The sequence below is a fragment of the Mastacembelus armatus genome, chromosome 10 (genome assembly GCF_900324485.2).
Source record: "Mastacembelus armatus chromosome 10, fMasArm1.2, whole genome shotgun sequence".
Classification (NCBI taxonomy): domain Eukaryota; kingdom Metazoa; phylum Chordata; class Actinopteri; order Synbranchiformes; family Mastacembelidae; genus Mastacembelus; species Mastacembelus armatus.
This window is the reverse complement of record NC_046642.1, coordinates 25,988,529-26,009,220: the sequence shown is the minus strand read 5'-3', so window position 1 is coordinate 26,009,220 and position 20,692 is coordinate 25,988,529. Positions and strand designations below refer to the sequence as shown.

General features: G+C 40.4%; 2 protein-coding genes across 4 annotated transcripts in view; one reads left to right on the top strand and one right to left on the bottom strand.

The window, feature by feature from the left end:
* The window catches only part of trappc11 (trafficking protein particle complex subunit 11), a 28,847-nt gene extending 12,170 nt beyond the window's left edge, over positions 1–16,677 (bottom strand). Inside the window, exons 1-7 of one of the 3 annotated variants that reach the window (XM_026331229.1) lie at positions 16,545–16,677; positions 11,355–11,583; positions 10,908–11,077; positions 1,298–1,368; positions 468–582; positions 260–359; positions 1–74 (exon numbers count right to left, since the gene is read on the bottom strand). In XM_026331229.1, the coding sequence (XP_026187014.1) occupies positions 1–74; positions 260–359; positions 468–582; positions 1,298–1,368; positions 10,908–11,077; positions 11,355–11,558 (734 nt within the window). In that variant the 5' untranslated portion in view covers positions 11,559–11,583; positions 16,545–16,677. The other 2 variants (XM_026331230.1, XM_026331228.1) reach the window with 2 other exon arrangements.
* Positions 16,655–20,692, top strand: part of rell2 (RELT like 2) — a 43,862-nt gene continuing 39,824 nt past the window's right edge. Inside the window, exon 1 of the mRNA XM_026331233.1 lies at positions 16,655–16,786. The gene's annotated coding sequence lies outside the window, so the exon portion shown is untranslated. The remainder of the gene's footprint in view (positions 16,787–20,692) is intronic.

Here is a 20,692-nt window from a genome sequence, read left to right as displayed (position 1 = left end):
TTGAGAGCATTCTGAGTGTCCTGTTTCAGCTCACTGAAGAAAGCAATTTTAAACTGGTGTCTGACAAACAGCAGCTGGGAACATCAAAAGGTGGAGAAGAGATGAAGAAATATAAGGAGAGATGTGTGACATTTACAAGTTGATTATAAGGAATACTATGTTCAGGTTTGCCCTTTATGCTGAGCAGTTTTGTACACTTTTTTTTAAAAACTTTTTCTTCTCTCAAGAAGTGGCCGTGGCATGGTTGTGCATGCAGTACCTGATGTGTGGTCTTGTTAAGGAACTCCTTGTGTGATTTGACACGACGAATCTCAGTGTAGTAGTATGTCTGAGCATGTTCATAGAAGGCATTCTCCAACCTGCAGAATCACAGTCATTAACTGTATTTATTAAGGTGTCATGACTGTAATTTTAGCTTGCAAATAAACCACTGGTGACTGTGCAGTATTTATTAAGTTGTTAACCACCTTATAATGTAGCCCACTAAGTGGTCAGTGTGCGGCAATACAAAGAGACTCTTGCCGGACAAATCACACGCGTTACAGAGAGCTGATGCTCTCTCCGATGCTACCAGGTCCTCTCCTGTACACACAAGAGTAGTGATGGTTTAGCTTTTAAAGATAGAGATGCTTATGACAACAGCCAGGTTGTAATATGACAACAATAAATTGCAATGAAAGAAGTTGGTCATGCATAGACCTACATGTTGTCTGAAACTATTATTATTAAACTAATCATTATGATACCTCACAATCCTGAGTTATGTGGCTACAGAGACCGGGTATTAAATGAGCCCTGGGGCTAAATTTTGGAAGACCACAATATCGATAAGCTCCAGCCTTAACAGGGTTGTTATCGGTATGAAGCAGTCACGTTAAATGTGCACATTTAACCCAAGTGGTCAAATATCCGTCTATGTGTAATATATTGTTTCAATTCACACAGAAAACAAGACACCTCTCTCAGCACTTCACTCTAACTAGTTGCCTGCTCTGTTTGCAAGCGACGGCAGAGAGGTGGGGCTGTTGTTAACACACACGAAGTAGCCCACACTTGTGACAGCAGCAGACGCATTAACTCAAACTCAAGGATGGTGGAAAGAGCTAAGCGTTGCAAAGTGTGGCTCTACTTCTCAAAGGTCGATGCCGACACCGCACACAAGACACAAGTGTAACAAATGTAATTCATGTTCTAAATTTCTTTCTTCCTCTAAAAGTATTGATAAGCAGTATCGATAAGAGTAGCAGTATCTTCAAAATCTTAACGATACCCATTCCGATTCAGGAGAAGTCTTTACCTGGAGGTAAAGGAGTTTTCTTTTGGATTAGAACCACAGCCACTTTGGTGTTCCTGCCCTGAAGACTTGCCCTAAAGAAAAACAGACATTTACAGATTGCAGATCAAATCTAGCGTAATTAAGTTTATGTTTCTTTGGTTATTTGTTGCTGTGTATGATATTTATTTCTATGTTTACTGTTCTTGTTGTCCGTCCTGAAATTTCACTTGCATTAGTCACATGTAAATACAGGTACATCTCAATTGTTACGGCCACCGGCCTACTTGTTTCTCGTCCCCTCCGTTGTGTTGTTGTTTTCCTGTGTGTTCCGGTTGGGGCCGCCCCGGTTAAGAAGATCGGCATCCTTAACTACAACCTCCGACCGGATGGTGGAGCTGTTGTGGTTTGGCATTGGCCGATGGAGTCGCGAATCCGCAGCTGCAAGACGATCAACCATGGTCCGCACTTCTTTCGCCTGATTGGCCAACCGCTCCAGCCTCCCACCAATCAACTATCCACACCTCAGCACATCACGTATTTAGACCCCGTAGTTTCCACCGCTCGGGGTGGTTGTGCCTTACCCATGGTCAGTTCACCTTGGTGTGGTGTGGCTCTCTTCCTTAGGCTTCTGTGTGTTAAGCTTTCATTAGACTTCTGTGTGTTAGTTTCCTTAGCGTTCTGTGTGTCAGCGTTCGCTAGGCTTGTACACCGCGTGGCGGTTTTAGCTGGCGTTACTTCTCTATAAGATTTATCATTGTTCTGTTTGGTTACGTACACAGTGTTTGACTGCTGTAGTGTGGGTCGGTCTAGTCAGCCACCCCACTCTCCTTATGTTGGTTCTTATGTTGACTGTGATTATTAAGACCTGGAGTTTCGATTTGTGTTAGGATTTCCTTTTTGTTTATGTGGTTTTCTGTTAGAGCATTTATTTCCACTGTTGACCCTGTTTTCTGTACAACATTGTAAAGAGACCATAGGTACTTTTGTTTCCTTGACCTGTAAATAAATATCATTTGCCTTTCTTACAGCTGGCATAATAATGTTACTTCCTCAAACTTCCCCTAGACCTTATTGGGTTGTAACATCAATAAATTAGAATATCATTAAAAAGTTTATTTATTTCAGTAACTCAATTCAAAAAGTGAAACTCATATAGATTCATTACACACAGTTTCATAATTTATAAAGCACATTTCAAAGCAACAGAAATTGCAGCCAAAGTGCTGTCCAGAGATATTAAAACAAAAATTAGGAAAAAATTAAACACACTGTATCAAAACCTTGAAGACATATAAGAAAATGAAACAAAGTAGTTGACTGGAAGAGTGTATGGATCTTGAGGCATCGTATGGGACAAGAAGATCACTTATATACTGAGGGGCAAAAAAAGGCAAAATTTTAAAATCAATCCAGGACTTAATGGATAACCAGTGGAGAGAGGCAAGCACAGGAGTAATGTGCTGACACTTTTTAGTGCCGGTCAAAAGCCTGGCTGCTCCATTTTGAACCATCTGCAGACAATTTACAATTTGAATTGGGCAAACCTAGATATAGAGTTACGATAATCCAACTTTGAGGTAAATAAATGCATGAATAACAGTTTCAAGATCTTTCTTAGAGAGCATTCTCTTGATTTTGGCAATAGATTTTAGCTGAAAGAAAATGCTTTTAACAATAGCACTAATCTGCTTATCGAAACTCAAATTGGAATCAAAAATGACACCAAGATTTTTCATTTGTTTCAGAAGTTCATGTCCATCCAACATTTTATGACACAGAGGCAGTAAAATAGGCCAGACAAAGAACCATTATTATTTTTGATAAGAAAGCAGAGGTGAGTATCATCAGCATAAAAGTTGTATGATAGATTGTGTCTCTGTATAATATGACCAAGTGGAAGGACATATAATGCAAACAAAAGAGGACCCAAAATGGAGCCCTGGAGTAGAAAAACAATTCCCTACTTTAACAGAAAACGTTCTCCCTTTGAGGTAAGAAGCCCAGCTACATGTTCTAATCTGTGTAGAAGAATATCTTGATCTACAGTGTCAAAAACTGCACTTAGATCAAGCCAGAAGATACAGCCAGAACCTGCATCCAGAGTGAGTAAGATGTCATTTAAAACCTTCAGCAAAGCTGATTCAATACAATGTAGCTCCCTGAAACAGACTGAAATTTGTCAAAAATACTAAAAGCACTCAGGTATGAAGAGATCTGATGGTGAGAAATGAAAGACAGTTTAGAAATGGGTCTGTAGTTATTCAGGTCATGCTGATCTAAATGAGGTTTTTTTTTTGTTTTGTTTTTTTTTCCCAAACAATGGCTGTACTGTAGCATGTTTGAAGTTTGTGGGTACAACCCCAATGACCAATGAACTATTAAAAATAGCTGTCACAACTGGACTTAAAACTGAAAAAAAAAAAAACCTTTAAAAATGTGAGAAGGCAAAACATCATCAAGCTGTGAGGGTGACACAGGTTGATGGCCTACACTCTTGCCGACACTCTTGCCTGACCTCGCGAGTTGGCCCATTTAACCAGGGCTGCACTTTCTTCACCACAAAGGATTTTTGTAACCTCAGAGGAGCAATTGAGGCTAATGTAGCAATGCAGGTGCTGTCAAAAATGTCAACCGGAACATCAGGATGAACACAGAAAGAAAGAGTTTCACCGACATTAGGAGTTGGGGATGATACATAGACATCAATGAAAGACTAGGTAGACATGGTGAGTGATATGGTTTAGATACATACTACAGAGTCAAAAACCACTGGATAATGATCAGAGATAGCAGTGTCAAAAATTTCAAGGTTAGTCACTTGAAAACCAAGTGAGAACACCAAGTCCAGGGAGTGCGGGTCTAGAAACACTGTTCAAAATTAAGAGAGTCCATGAGACCAAAAAAATTCCTTAACCAAAGGTTTAGACTGGCAGTAGGCATGAATATTAAAATCACCCAGAATCAGACAACTGTCATAACGTGGAATCAGGGAGGCAAGAAGGTTAGAAAATTCTTGAATGAAGTCCTTATTAAAATTAGGTGGGCTGTATACCAGGGCACAGAGCAGGGGGGTAGGGAGCTCAACCTTTAACTGCTGCACCTCAAAAGTTTGAAAGTTTTCATTAGATAGAGAAATACATTTAATAGAGTGATATATTTCAGGTGTTTGTTTCTTTTAATTTTGATTATCATAACTTACAGCTAATGAAAGCCCAAAATTCAATATCTCAGAAAATTAGAATATTGTGAAAAAGTTCAATATTGGAGACTCATGGTGTCGCATTCTAATCAGCTTATTAACTCAAAACCCCTACAAAAGGTTTCCTGAGCCTTTAAATGGTCTCTCAGTGTGGTTCAGTAGGCCACACAATCATGGGGACAACTGCCGACTTGACAGTTCAAAGACAACTACTGACACAATGCACACGGAGGGAAAGACACAAAATATCACTGCTAAAGAAGCTGGCTTTTCACAGAGTGCTGTATCCAAGCACATTCATGGAAAGTTGAATGGAAGGAAATAATGTGGTAGAATAAAGTGCACAAGCAACAGGGATAACTGCAGCCTTGAGAGATTGTGAAACAAAGCCCATTCAACAATTTGGGTGAGATTCACAAAGAGTTGACTGCAACTAGAGTCATTATTTCAAGAGCCACTACGCACAGACAAGCACAACTGTTGTATTCCTTGTGTCAAGCCAGACAACCTGGACTAAGAAAAAAGGACTGGCCTGTAGCCGGAGTTATAGTCAGCATGTCCCCTGCCCAGCTGGGCAGCACCATGTTCAAGGAGTTTGAGAAGAGGAAGATGTTGTAAATTGTTCGAGAAGGAACCAGACCTTTTACCCCCACTCTGAAATCGAGATCATTTTGTCGGTCACTCGATCGCCCCCTGTTGGTGTTGCTCTCCGGGTAAGCAAATCACTTTGTCTTGCAAGCGTATCGTGTTGTGTGTGTTGCATAGTTCGTCTACAGATTAGCAACAGACTAGCTATAGTTTAACACACCTAAAAACTAACTAAACTCTAAACAATTCATTAACTGCTACATTCTGGTACTAGTCAAGTACCTTTCTATTTTGACCGGTATTTAGTGCTATTTCCTGACTTAGCGTTCGTTAGCCTACCGGTTAGCTTAGCTAGCTAGTTAGCTTAGCTAACATGGCCTCTCCCTCTCTCTCTCTTTCTTGCTCAGTGTGCCACATGTTTAGTTATTCCTCTGCCTCCTTTAGCGATAACGATACCTGTAATAAGTGTAAGGTTCTGTTAGCCTTGGAGGCGAGGATCACTGATTTGGAAGCGCGGCCGCACCTTCGAACAAAAGCCAGCTAGCCTAGCCCCGTTAGCTGGTGTGGAGCCACCGAGCTCAGGGTCTGTTAGCGGTCCAAGGGCAGCTCCGGAGCAGCCCGGAAAATTAGCCTGGGCGACGGTCCGACGGAAACGTACTCCTAAGCAGAAGCCCACGGCTCATCACCTGCCTGTTCACGTTTCTAATAGATTTTCCCCGCTCAGCGACACACCCGCTGAGAAACCGACTCTGATAATTGGCGATTCCATAGTCAGGAACGTGAAAATAGAGACACCAGCGACCATAGTCAAATGTATTCCTGGGGCCAGAGCGGGCGACATCGAGTCAAATCTGAAGCTGCTGGCTAAGGCTAATCGTAAATATGGGAAAATTATTATTCACGTCGGCAGCAATGACACCCGATTACGCCAATCGGAGGTCACTAAAATTAATGTTGAGTCGGTGTGTAACTTTGCTAAATTAATGTCGGACTCCGTAGTTTTCTCTGGACCCCTCCCCAATCTGACCAGCGATGACATGTTTAGCCGCATGTCGTCGTTCCGTCGCTGGCTGTCTAGGTGGTGTCCAGCAAACAATGTGGGCTTCATAGACAATTGGGCCACTTTCTGGGGAAAACCCGGTCTGGTAGCGAGAGACGGCATCCATCCCACTTTGAATGGTGCAGCTCTCATCTCTAGAAATTTGGCCGAGTTTATTAGCCGACCTAAAGCCTGACAATCCAGGGTGGGGACCGGGATGCAGAGACTCAGTCTAAAACACCTCTCTGCAGTTTCCTTAGAGCCACCGCCCCCCTCAAACCACATAGAGACTGTGTCTGCCCCTCGAACATATAAATCAAACAAATCAGAAGTTAACAGAAGAGGAGTTATTCATAAAAACTTAATAAAAATTAAGACCACTCCTCTTATTGAACAGAAAAACAGAACTGTCAAATGTGGACTATTAAATATTAGGTCCCTTTCATCTAAATCTTTGTTAGTAAATGATTTGATAACTGATCACCAAATTGACCTACTTTATCTTACTGAAACCTGGTTACAGCAGGATGAATATGTCAGTCTGAATGAATCAACCCTCGTCAGTCATAAAAATTATCATGTTCCTCGAAGCACAGGTCGAGGTGGAGGAGTAGCTGCAATCTTCCACTCAAACTTATTATTAAACTTTAATTCTCAGAACAGTTATAACTCATTTGAGAGCCTCACTCTTAGTCTCTCACATCCAAACTGGAAAACACAAAAACCAGTTCTACTTGTCATTGTGTACCGTCCACCTGTCCCTTACTCAGAGTTTTTAACTGAATTCCCTGACTTTCTGTCTGATTTAGTGCTTAGATCAGATAAAGTCATTATAGTGGGAGATTTTAACATTCATGTAGATGTTGAAAATAACAGCCTCAGCATTGCATTTAATTCTATATTAGATTCAATTGGTTTCATTCAAAATGTTAATAAACCCACCCACTGTTTCAATCACACCCTTGATCTTGTTCTGACCTATGGCATCGAAATTGAACATCTAATAGTTTTTCCCCCAAATCCTGTTTTGTCAGATCATTCTTTAATAACTTTTGAATTTAAAATGATGGATCATGCAGCGTTTGGAAGAAAATTCCACTACAGCAGATGTTTATCCGACAACACTGTTAATAAATTTAAGAAAATGATTCCATCTTTATTTACATCTATGCCAAGTATAAACATAGTGGAGGGCAGTTGCTTCAATCCCACTCCCTACCAAATTGATCATGTTGTTGACAGCGCTGTAACCTCACTGCGTGAAATGCTTGATTCTGTAGCCCCTCTGAAAAAGAAGTTAGTGAATCAGAGAAGACTAGCCCCATGGTATAATTTACATATTCGTACCTTAAAGCAGGCATCACGAAGGCTGGAAAGGAAGTGGCGTTGCACAAACTTAGAGGAAATTTTTCTAGCCTGGAAAAACAGTCTACTAACATATAAAAAAGCTCTCCGTAAAGCCAGAACTGCATACTATTCATCACTAATCGAGGAAAATAAGAACAATCCCAGGTTTCTTTTCAGCACTGTAGCCAGGCTGACAAAAAGTCACAGCTCCGTTGAGCCCAGTGTTCCCTTAGCTCTCAGCAGTGATGAATTTATGAGTTTCTTTACAAATAAAATCACAACTATTAGAGATAAAATTCAGCAGATGCTTCCTATACCTGCAATAAATGAATCTTCTACTATAGTAGCTCTTGAATCATCTGTAGGACCTCAGTTATGTTTAGACTGCTTCTCTCCCATAGATCTCTCTGAATTTACATCAGTAGTTGCTTCATCGAAATCATCAACGTGTCTCTTAGACCCCATCCCGACTAGACTGCTTAAAGACACCCTGCCATTAATCAACTCATCTTTATTGGACTTGGTAAATTTAGCTCTAGTATCAGGCTACGTACCACAGGCCTTTAAGACTGCAGTAATCAAACCTTTACTCAAAAAGCCTAGTCTTGATCCAGGAGTCTTGGCTAATTATAGACCAATATCCAACCTGCCATTTATTTCTAAAATCCTAGAAAAAGCTGTTGCTAAGCAGCTATCAGACCACTTACACAGGAATGAACTATTTGAAGATTTTCAATCAGGATTTAGAGCACATCATAGTACAGAAACAGCACTGTTGAAAGTTACCAACGATCTTCTCTTAGCCTCAGATAATGGACTTGTTTCAATACTTGTCCTCCTAGACCTTAGTGCAGCATTCGACACCATTGACCACAATATCTTATTACAGAGACTGGAGCATGTGATTGGTATCAGAGGAACAGCGTTAAAGTGATTCCAATCCTATTTATCGGACAGATTCCAGTTTGTTCATGTCCATGATGAACCTTCCACACGAACAAAAGTTAGTTATGGAGTTCCACAAGGCTCCGTTCTAGGACCGATTCTGTTCACCCTGTACATGCTTCCTTTAGGATATGTCATTAGGAACCACTCTATTAATTACCACTGCTATGCAGATGACACTCTCTATTAAACCTGTTAACACAAACCAGTTAACCAGACTTCAAGCCTGTCTAAATGACATAAAGGCCTGGATGACCAGTAACTTTTTACTTTTAAACTCGGAGAAAACAGAAGTCATTATATTTGGGCCAAAAAATCTCAGAAATAACTTTTCTAAAATTATAGCTACTCTAGATGGCATAACCCTGGCCTCTAGCACTACTGTAAAAAACCTTGGAGTTATTTTTGACCAGGACATGTCCTTTAACTCACACATAAAACAAATCTCTAGAACTGCATTCTTTCACCTGCGCAACATTTCCAAAATTAGGAACATCCTGTCTCAAAATGATGCAGAAAAACTAGTCCATGCATTTGTTTCCTCAAGGCTAGATTACTGTAACTCATTACTATCTGGATGTCCCAATATCTCCATAAAAAGCCTCCAATTAATCCAGAATGCCGCAGCCAGAGTCCTGACAGGAACTAGCAGGAGAGATCATATTTCTCCTATATTGGCTTCTCTTCATTGGCTCCCTGTAAAATATAGAATAGAATTTAAAATCCTTCTTCTCACATACAAATCCCTTCATAATCAAGCTCCTTCATACCTTAAATACCTCATAGTACCATATTATCCCAATCGACCACTTCGCTCTCAGAGTGCAGGTCTACTTGTGGTTCCCAGAGTTTCCAAAAGCAGAATGGGAGGCAGAGCCTTTAGTTATCAAGCTCCTCTCCTATGGAACCAGCTCCCAGCCTGGGTTCAGGAGGCAGACACTCTCTATATTTTTAAGGATAGACTTAAAACCTTCCTCTTTGACAAAGCGTATAGTTAGGGCTGGCTTCAGGCAACCCTGAACCATCCCTTAGTTATGCTGCTATAGGCCTAGACTGCCCGAGGACCATCGGTGCACTGAGCTCCCCTACCCTAACCCCCCCCTTTCCCTTCCCCTCCCCTCTCTTCTCTCCTCCCACCTCATGTATATTCCACCATTGAATCTTACTAACCTTGTGTTCTCTCTCTCCCCTAGTTTGTGCTCTCACCCTCTCTCTCTGTTCTCTCTGTACCTTCTGCAGGTGTCCCTGGTCCTGGAGCTGTATATCGCTGATGTGCAGTTACTGGTCCCACCAACCTGCAGTGTCTATTTGTTGTTTATTGTTGCTGTTCTTTTCTCTCTGCTCTATCCACTCACCCCAACCGGTCGAGGCAGATGGCCGCCCAAACTGAGCCCGGTTCTGCTGGAGGTTTTTTCTTCCGTTAAAGGGAGTTTTTTCCTCTCCACTGTCGCCAAGTGCTTGCTCATAAGGGAATTGTTGGGTTTTTAGTTTTAGTTTTTGTAAAGTGCCTTGAGATGATTTGTATTGTGATTTGGCGCTATACAAATAAAATTGAATTGAATTGAATTGTTGCTCAGTGGTCCAAAAGTAATCTTTTCAGATTAAAGTAAATTTTGCATTTCATTTGGAAATCAAGGTCCCAGACTCTGGTGGAAGAGAGGAGAGGCACAGAATCCAAGTTGCTTGAGGTCCAGTGTAAAGTTTCCACAGTCAGTGGTTGTTTGGGGAGCCATGTCATCCGCTGGTGTTGGTCCACTGTGTTTTATCAGGTCCAACATCAGCACAGCCATCTACCAGGAAGTTTTAGAGCACTTCATGGTCCCTCTGCTGACCAGCTTTATGGAGATGCTGATTTCATTTTCCAAAAGGACTTGGCACCAACCCACACTGTACCAATACCTGGTTTAAGGACCATGGTATACCCCGTGCTTGATTGGCCAGCAAACTCGTCTGACCTAAACCCCATAGATTCTCTATGGATTCTCTATGGGGTTTAGGGAGAATCTAGAGAACCTATGGGGTATTGTGAAGAGGAAGATGTGAGACACCAGACACAACAACGCAGAAGAACTGAGGGCCACTATCATAGCAACCTGGGCTTCCATAACACCTCAGCAGTGCCACAGACTGATCGTCTCCATGCCACACCGCATTGCTGAAGTAACTCATAAAAGAGGAGCCCTGACCAAGTATTGAGTGCTGTACATGTTCATACTTTTCAGTAGTCCAACATTTCTGCATAAAAAATCCTTTTCCATTTCATTGGTCTTAAGTAATATTCTAATTTTCTGGGATACTGAATTTTGGGCTTTCATTAGCTGTAAGTTATAATAATCAAAATGAAAAGAAACAAATACTTGAAATATATCAGTTTGTGTGTAATGAATCTATATGAGTTTCAGAGGTTGAGTCATGGGCAACTGGACTTCTAGTTTTTTCACCAGTAAAACTGGAAGCAGCTACCTCACTTTCAATAAAAACTTTTATGAAACGCAAGCAAAATGTAAACCTACCTGACAATTTCCACTTTAGTGGCACATTCAGACTGTTTCTCTTTCCACTGTGGGTCATCCCAGTCCAGTTCATAGAAGAGAACAACCAGAGCAGGTACCAGGTTCAGATGTTTATTCATCCAGCTGGTTTTAAGAATGCCTTTGGGGATGTACCACTCATAGGATGTCCGCTATACAGAGAAGAGAAACATGTTTATCAACAATCAGGAATAAAGTCTAGTATACTGTATAGAATATTACAGTGTTCTCATGTAAAAAACTAACTACACATTTTGTTTTGGAGTTTTCCACATCTTAGCATTGTTGCAGTAGGCAAATCTGCATGTGGACAAATGCCAACAGCAACACTGTTTCAGTTCCACATCATATGTTGGTGTTGGATTTGTTGAGACATAACTGCATGTCTTTGTTAATGAACTGTTCATAGAATTCCTATTCCCTGCTCACCTTTGTACGACATTTGGGGTACTCGTGGTCTCCCGGGAGCACTTTGAAAGAAATGGGGACTCTGTCCGCTCTACGGTTGGCACAGAAGGCATCCCATATGGCACGGTGCACAGCATTGTACACCACATCCAAACCGGTTAGAGCTACAAAAGCCATGGGCCGACAACATAGCTCTGGAGGAAGCTCCCACTGGGAACCTGCCATCGTGATGGTTCAAAAATGGATATACCTACACAAGGCAGACCAAGATGGTTACATGAAGAAAAAGGAAATGTTGGTACAGCTTTTGGTCTACTGATGGTGTTAATCAGATTTAATAATTTGTTGACTCACTAAGCAATTATTTAATCAATTAATTAGAACACTGTAAATTACTGAAGACAAAAAGGGCAACACTTTTGATCTTGAGTCATCTAAGATTTATTTCTTGCGAGGCATGGCTCATATCAGCTGATGCTGCTTGTGATCTAACCTGATGGGTGGTTGTAAGGCAATTGTAGTGTAGGTCTCCTTCACATTTGCATACATACAATAATTAAAAATACACATTTTTGGGCAGGTTGGCATCACACAATCCTACAATACTAAGCATGGCCACTACACCAAAATGTACTCAGAACTGTCCCACTCTAAATGCTATGCTGTTTCACTGTGAGACAAAGTACACAATAAACCAGTACTAATACTGCAGAAAAGCAAAAGCAATTACGTTAAGTCCATCGGAAGGAAAGGAAACAGAAAAAAATGAAACAATATATCATGGAGAGCCGAGAACACATCAACATTTTTAACACAGTTTCCTGGAGAACAAGTAAGGAATGAGCTGAAGGACAGCAAAGTGAGGCTAACCAAAAGTAAAACCGACAGGAGAGTCAACCTGGATATCCAGGAGGATTTGCTTGCTGATTACCTCAGTGAGAATAAAGATGAAAGCCCTACTAGAAGAAGCTGAGGCCAAAGTTAATTGTCCATGGAAGAGTTTCAGTTAGTTTGAGAAGCTTGTTTGAAAAAAGTCCAGAAAGAGGCCCTTCAACAAGAACTGGATTCAATGTCATTAGAAGCAGCAAGAATCCAGGATTCATTTCAATCCCAGGAGGAGAAAAACAGAAACAAGGCTAGGACTATCTCAGCTATTCTCATAAGGAGAGAAGCTCTGGAGCTTAAATAGAAGAAAAAACCTTACAGCTGGAGAAAATTTTTAAAAAATCTAAAACCTCCCTTCTGCACTAGACTAAAAAATTCACAGCCTCCATCCAGCAGGAGAAAACTTCCCTACAATAGGACAGGGAGAAATCCAGTCCAATCCAGTGATTGAATTTGAGATTTTTAAGAACAAAAACTCCAACCTCCTGCCTGGACTAATGTAAATTGAAGAAGAACACAAGAGTGACCAAGTGACAACAGTAAAACAAAAAAAATCTCCCTGCAGGAGGAAATGAAGAAATCCAAAGCCTCCACTCTGACTCATCTAGATGAGGAAAAAAAAGCTGATGACTGCTCTGAAAGCGGCAGAGAAGTTAAATGTCTGAACATCTCCAATGAAAGCAGAAAAAAATTTCTCTCTTGGCAGAGCTGGAAAATGTCCAAAACCATTATTTTGCCCAATTAGAGATGCACAAACAAGAGAAAACTGAGCTTGAGGGTGCTCAAAAGACAATCAAAAATCTTCGGGGGCAGCAGATGAAAAACTCCGTGCAGGAGAATATGGAGAAATCCACTGCTCTCTCAGACTTATCTTGATACAATGAAGAAGGCTGAGCAGGAGTTCTCAACTGACAGTATCAAGTGGGAGAAAGACAATGCATTCCTCTTTCAGACCACAAATGAGTGGAAGGAAAACTGTGGTGCAACAGAGAGTGCTGACAACAACTTGAGTGTCAAGTCAAACCGAAAACACCCAAACAGACATAGCCCAGGGCTCAAAAGACAAGAGCATTGTTGAGAGAAAGGGTCTGAGGACTTTAGGAGTGTAGAGGTATTCCAGGTATTTAAAGTCCTACAAGAAGCACAGTAGCATGCACTGCAAAACACAGGCGTATATTTGACAAGGACATACAATTGTTTCACTAAAAACTAAGCTAATACCACTGACCTTTTTTACCACATAAAGCAGTGCCATCCTCTAGAGCACGTAAAATACAAGACTTTACAGTCCCAGACCCAAGCAAGTGCTGGTGGTCCCTTAAAACAAGAGTGACACTCAGGGCCGGAGTGGGACTCATTTTTAGCTCTGGAGTTTCATGACTTAGACCGGCCTACTTTAGTTCACAAATGACTAATGTTATTAAAACTTCAGTATATACGTCTGCAATAATGCACTGTTATCTACAGCCTTATAAATCCTTGTATTTTTCAATGTCAATATCATTTCCAGTTCAGTGCTAATACAGTAACCTAAGTGTTGCTTCACAGTGAAGATTTATTAGATTGTTTTCTTTACAACGCAATGTAATGTTTAACAGCATCCAAACCTATTTTCTGTAAGAATTAGTGTTCATATAGCTCTTATTTTTTTGCTCGCATATATCACCAACAATTTGCGTGTCTTTTTTTTTTTTTGAATAAGGCGCCACTGTGGGGGCAGTCAAAAGATAATTTATCATCATTAACCTGCAGACTGCACTAGTCTGTGAGTGGCGCTGCAAGACAATAATAAATAAAAAGACTGGAGCTGTGACAAATAAATAAAGAGTGGGGCTGTTGTGCGTGCAGGCAGTTTAGAACATCATCTGTATTATTTGGCCTTTGCAGCCAAAAAACAGACCGGTTAGCCAATCCGGGCCTGGTGACACTTGCTGCGCAACAATAGATCTAGTTTATTTATTTAAAAGTGACCAAAGAATTTTGTTTCTGTTCTTGTGTAAAACAAGACTTAATATTTTAGTTGTAGTTCAAGATATGAGAAATATGATTTTGGTTGATTTGTTTGTAGTTGGAAAACAAATTTACTTTGTTCTTCTGTAAGACTAGGCTTTTGACTGTTTAGAATTCAGATTTTAGCTTATTATTTGACAAGCAGTTGTATAATGTACTATGCCATAGCCAGTTTAAAAAGGAAAATAAATATTAACATATTCAAAATTAAACTTATAACCTTTACATGTCACTTAGGAGCAAAAAGGAACCTTTAAACCTGACTGAAATAGTGGTTTGGTTTATATCGTGATATATATCGATATCGACTGACACGAAAACAATTATCATATCGTCCTATCGCCCAGCCCTAGCTGAAGGATATCACTGCTATTGCTAAGAGACGAACTTAATGCTTAGATGCTAACATTTCACAGTCGACTATTTAACGCCTATCAAACTCAATATGTCATTTATTAATACTCTGTTCCATCTTCGAAAGGCAAGTGTGGCGTTATAAACTTTTCTCCCCATGTATATGCAAATGTAAGTCCATAATCCAGCTAGTCATGCAAACGCAGAAGCCGTCCAGGCGAAAGCGGAAGTAAGATAACCGAACTCGTTCGACACGGCTAGCATCGCTGTTGTCGTGAGGACATGCCCAATAAACCTTTAATAAAATGTTGTTACGTGTGTGCAAACTAAGGGATAAAGTAAACAACAACGACATACCTGAGTTGCATCACTTCAAGTAGCTAAACTGGTAATGATGGTAGGGACAGCTAACTAGCCAGGCTGAGCTAGCTAGCTAGCTAACGCCAGCTAACTAACGGGCGAGGTTGCAAATGTAACTAGCAAACACACACAAGCTTGGTTTAATCTGTGACTGCGGACAGCCAAGACCCACCTGTGGTCACCATCAGACACCGAACTAATCACCTGTCAGTCTCGACAAAACCAAGTCATAAAGTAAGATAATTCAGCGACTGCTGCTGAAGCAACCATAAAATGGTGAGCTAGTTAGCGCTCAATAATAACGTAATGTATACATCCGGTTCGACTTTTCAAAATTAAACGGCTGCGCACAAACTAGTTTCTTTGCGATTAACTGCATCAGTGTTTTAATAAAAAAAGACTAATTGTGAATAAATATTCTTAGTAAAAACAATTGTGACAATGAAAACAATAATAATGATAATAATCTATTTCCACACAGAGCCTTGAACATTACAAACCATGTCAACATGCATAGATACAGCAGAAGCAAACTGCCTTTGTTAACATTTTATTCAAACGGCAACTGCAAATAAGGTAACTGTATGGCAGTTTTGCATTTACCCTGAAACACATGTTATTCTAGCTGGATTGCTATACAGGCACGGGTGTGCAGATGACACCTTGGACATTAAAGTGCACAACACAAAGCAATAGTTCTTATAACAACATGATAAAGGGGCATCTGTAATGCAATGATGATGAGATTATCTCCAGAGGGATAAAATGTGGAGCACATGGTAAATAAGGGAAGTGTGTCAGCTTGCAAAATCTCTATAGGTCAAGAAATGGATAGTGGTGATGGACTGCTAGAAGACTAGTCTAATAAAAAGAAATTGAGGAAAGCTGGCTGAATTGTAAAACCACATTCGTGTTAGGCTCATGTCATAGCTTTTCTGTAGAAATTCTGATAGTGTTATCTGACAGCATGCCCAAACATTTTGTAGTAGACTTACTACTGAAATATAATAGCCAATATATTTTTGATCTGATTATGAAACATAGTCGTTATTGTAATCAGCATACAAAAATGCCACTTTAGAGTATCATCTTTGGCAAATCCTTCCAGAAACAGGCCTACTGCAATTCTCATCAACTGCTGCTCTTTGCTTACATTTATTTTATTCATTTATTTATTTTAAAATAACCAAGATCGTGAATATCATGCCTATATTATCTCTTCAATAAGAGATAAGGCAAAGACAGAAAATATTCAATTTAGACTAAAAGAGTTATTTTAAAAACTTACAAATGTGATATATTTAAATATGGGAGCCAATCTGTACCAATTGAAGGATCGGGGCAAAAAACTAGCTAAGTATCAATGAACTGCAGATTTAATGTTTAAATATTGTAACCATATAGTATTGCCTACCATGTAATGACTAAATAAATAAATAAGCAGCTTACAGCATTGTAATCATACGTAGGTGTGGGTGGCAGGCGAAACCTAGGCTAGCTTTATATTTAAAAAAACAGAAAACACTGCTGCAGCTTCTTTGAGTGCATGCATGGAGAGCGACTGACGCTCTTCAGATAAATAAAGGTTAAATTCAAACTTGCAGCAGGAGTAGCCTGCGGAGCGCGTAGGCAGATGCCTCCCGGCTTCCCGTCATTCTGCCCTCCTTAGCCGCATCCTCCTGCCCCGACCAGCGGCAGGGGCACCGGCAGGACAGACCATACTTTTGGCCACAACCCCTTCTCCCGACCAGACGACACGGACTCCGCTGAAGACATGGGGCAGCATTCCACCAGCAGGGTCACCACCAAAATGTGCGTTCTGCCGAGTCCCTGCCTGACTGATCGTGAGTATCATGTCTACATGTTGTGTGGTTTCTGCAGACCAGGATTCACAACATAGGCTGATGAAATATTTAACCTTCGGATGACTGGTGTTAGGGACCACTGCTCTGTCTTTTGGTGCTCGCAATGTGGCTTTCAGTGATGAAGATGACGGCGTGGCTGGGTGTTATTGACTGAGTGGGGAGTTGCTTATGATGCAGTGAATCCGCGTTACCGTGGCCTAGGTAATAATAACTCAGATACCCGATTAACGCCATCCTGCATGGACGGCACGCCAAACTCAATTCAAAGGCTAAAGATTTTAGAAATGAAAGGTGTCAATGAGTGAATGGAGTTAAGTCGACTGGATATGATCAAGGTGGAATTCTAAGAAAGTTTAATCGTGTTTTGTCTTTAGACTGTTCACACCTCATTACAGACATTTTCAAACAACAAGCCAAAGGTAAGATGGCCTAAGTTACATTGTGAAATGAGGTTAAGCGATTCTGTATTAGCCGAATGAAACGGCAGAGCTGTGAGACTGAATTCACATTAGTTGGTTTGCTGTTTAAGAGTCGTGTAGCTCCTGACAAATAAACCCGTGATAAGTTGAAACATTTTCATTGATGTCTGGTGCGCGATTCTCCCGACCACACACTGGGAGGACGATGGACTCGAAGCACTTTTATAAATCTTCCAACAAGGCCTGCAGCAATTAGAAATAGAGCTGCTGTGACGAGGAGAGCCAGTGTAGAACAAGCAGTAATCTAATGACCTTGGGTTAGGTTTGGGATTTTACAGATTTCATAGCCAGAAATGTTAACTGCCCTGTGGATGGGAGCAGCTGGCTTTAGAAACCACAGTTCTCAGCCTTCCCACAAGATGTTATAGCAAATAGCCCGGTGCATTATGTAAGACTGAAGCTATGAAGTTTCTGTTAATATGAGTTAGGATAATCAAACTCTTTCTGTCTGCACTAAGTCTATAAACGTGTATGATCGGTGGTGTTAGGTGAGGACCTATTCCACATCAAACATTCCTTCTAAAAACAAAGGAATTAATCCAAATATTCACATATTAAATAAGACAGGAACACATACTATAACTGATAATTAAGCATTTCATGCACAATTAGGGCTTAGGGTCCATTTGTATATGTTTCATTTAACAAAATGTATTAGATTTTGTTTATGCAGTGCTTACAAGTGAACTGGGAAGACAATGCTCTTAATCTTGTGGAGATGGATTGTACACATTTTCCAGTGTGCAGGTGATTTTATTCACCACTGAAGCACTAGCCATATAATAGACTAATGATAATGGATTGGTCTGTAGTGATCTAATTCTAACTAAAATTTTTAGTTCCAGGATAATATTGGGTTTGCTCGCTGAAGTTGTTTATTCACTGCCTGGCAGCTTTCCTTTCCATTAGTTTATTCAGTAGCACTCCTCCTTTAAGTGCTCAGCCATAGAAAGCTTGTAATACCTAGTAAAAGCAAACGGTGTATAGAATGCTGTGTAAAAGATAATGGAAATAATCAAAACAAGACATGACAGTGTGACATGTCCATGACATTTTTGTCTGATGAATTTGATATTTCAGATATGTGGCACATAGGCAGACAATTCTTATTAACAAGGATGCATACATGTAACTGCCTGCATATTAGTTTAATAACAAATTTCCCACCAACCTCAAGATACACCACATGCATTCACTGATCAAGTCACTGTAGGATCAATTTGTAGCCCATGTGGAATCCAGAGGTCACTGCATTGACTGACATCATGTATGCAGGTGTCTGGGAATGCACAATGAGATGCCATTTTACTAGCAGTCTATTTTTCATTTTACTGAGTATTCAGTAGTGCAGTAGCCCGTAGTTGAGACAGACATAAGGGTGCTCTGTGACAGAATGTTTAGTTCACATTAAGGCAGATGAAGCAAATGTAGTTTTCAAGTTAACAATAGTGTTGTTTATCTAAAGAAAAGTTGCCCCGGACAGCATCAATGATCTGTCATGCAGAGGAGTCCATTGTGAACACGTGACATGCAAACACTCTCGAGTTGTTGTGTTGCTTCATGTTGCTTGACACACGAAAGAGCCAGCCCCACAAGGACTGACAAAGTCCAATATTAGCCTACACTTTGGACATGATGTTTTGCAACAGGCTGTAATTGAGGAAAATGCATCTACCAGACTTAGTTGCACATGTTATTCTTACAGAAGACACAACTTAATGAGATGGTTTGCTATCATTTGCCACCAATATTCTTATGTTAGTAGGCCTAGTTACTTCCTCTCTTTCTGAGTTGGTTATTTTTTGTTTTTTTGGTGTTCTAGGGAGAGATATTTGTTAAACTGTGAGGATAAATAACCCTCCAAATAATTTGGCTTGCTATATACTCATCTTTCTGTCTATTATATTGCTCCTTCAGATCCTAGGAACAATGCTGGGCTATAACGGAATTCAGGCCTAGTAGCCAAATTGCATTACTATTGCATTGCATTTTTTTTACATTGCACTCACCACATGATGCACACCAGCCCCAAAAGTATTTTTCTGTTTTATTTATTTATTTATTATTTTTTTAATCCTCTTCATTTTTTTGAAAAGTCAACAGGGAGTCTGACTTGGGCAGCAGGAGATTCAGCTTGACTGGAGAAAGTCATTTGCTCACACTCTTTATGGACCTAATTTGTATGACCAGAATCTAAAATCATGAAAAATTTGCCATAGTGTGCCGTAGAAATCTATAAAATTTGGACTCTTAGATTTTGAACCTTCATTTTTTTTTTCAACTGGACTACTCACAGTGTTCACACTAAAGGGTTTAACACCACATCCAAAGGTGGTGGTGTCTGTATAGCAGATAACCAGATGACAGAGCCCTGTGATGTCAGTGTCCTCTGCTGTAATGCCTAGTATACACCAAAAACAGCCATCTCTGTTTTTGTCTTTGTGTTTTAATGAAACTGCATGCTTGAGCAACAAGCTGCAGAAATAAAGTGACAAACGTGCACACAAACGTCACAGGGAGGTGAGCCTGTCGAGGTCACTATGATGCTGAGTCATGTCCTTGGTTCTCAGCATTTTTTAAATAGTGAGTGTGTATAAGGAACAGAGAAAGAGAGAGAAACTGTGTGTGGGCATCTCAGCATCAAACCTTTCTGTTCTATCAGTAACAAAATATGATAAGAAGCGCTATATTATTTGTATTGTTATGATTGGAACCTGCTGTGTAACACTGTGGAACCATCCATCCATCCATTATCTATACCCACCTATTCCATATTTTAGGGTCACAGAGATCTGCTGGAGCCTGTCCCAGCTCTCTTTGGGTGAAAGGCAGGGGTACACCCTGGACAGGTCACCAGTCCATCACAGGGCCACATAGAGACAAACAACCTCACACACTCACACTCACTCCTATGGGCAATTTAGAGTCACCAATCAACCTGACATACATGTTTTTGGACAGTGGGAGGAAACCAGAGTACCTGGAGAAAACCCACACAAGCAAAGATAGAACATGTAAACTCCACAAAGAAAGGCCCCTGCCGGGTTTGTGAACTCAGGCCCTTCTTGTTGTGAGGCAACAGTGCTAACCACTAAGCCGCCGCAGTGGAAACGGCTAATAAAAAATGTCAGTTGAGTATTGAGTGTAACTGCTCTTTCAAAGCTGTGCTTTCTTTCTCTAATTGTTGGGATTGCTGTGCAAAGCAGCAATCCCAAGATATGTTCTTCGTTTTTTCTCTTTATTATTCTTTTTTTTATTTTTGTTGGGATTGCTGTGCAAAGCAGCAATCCCAAGATATGTTCTTCGTTTTTTCTCTTTATTATTCTTTTTTTGTTGGGATTGCTGTGCAAAGCAGCAATCCCAAGATATGTTCTTCGTTTTTTCTCTTTATTATTATTATTATTAT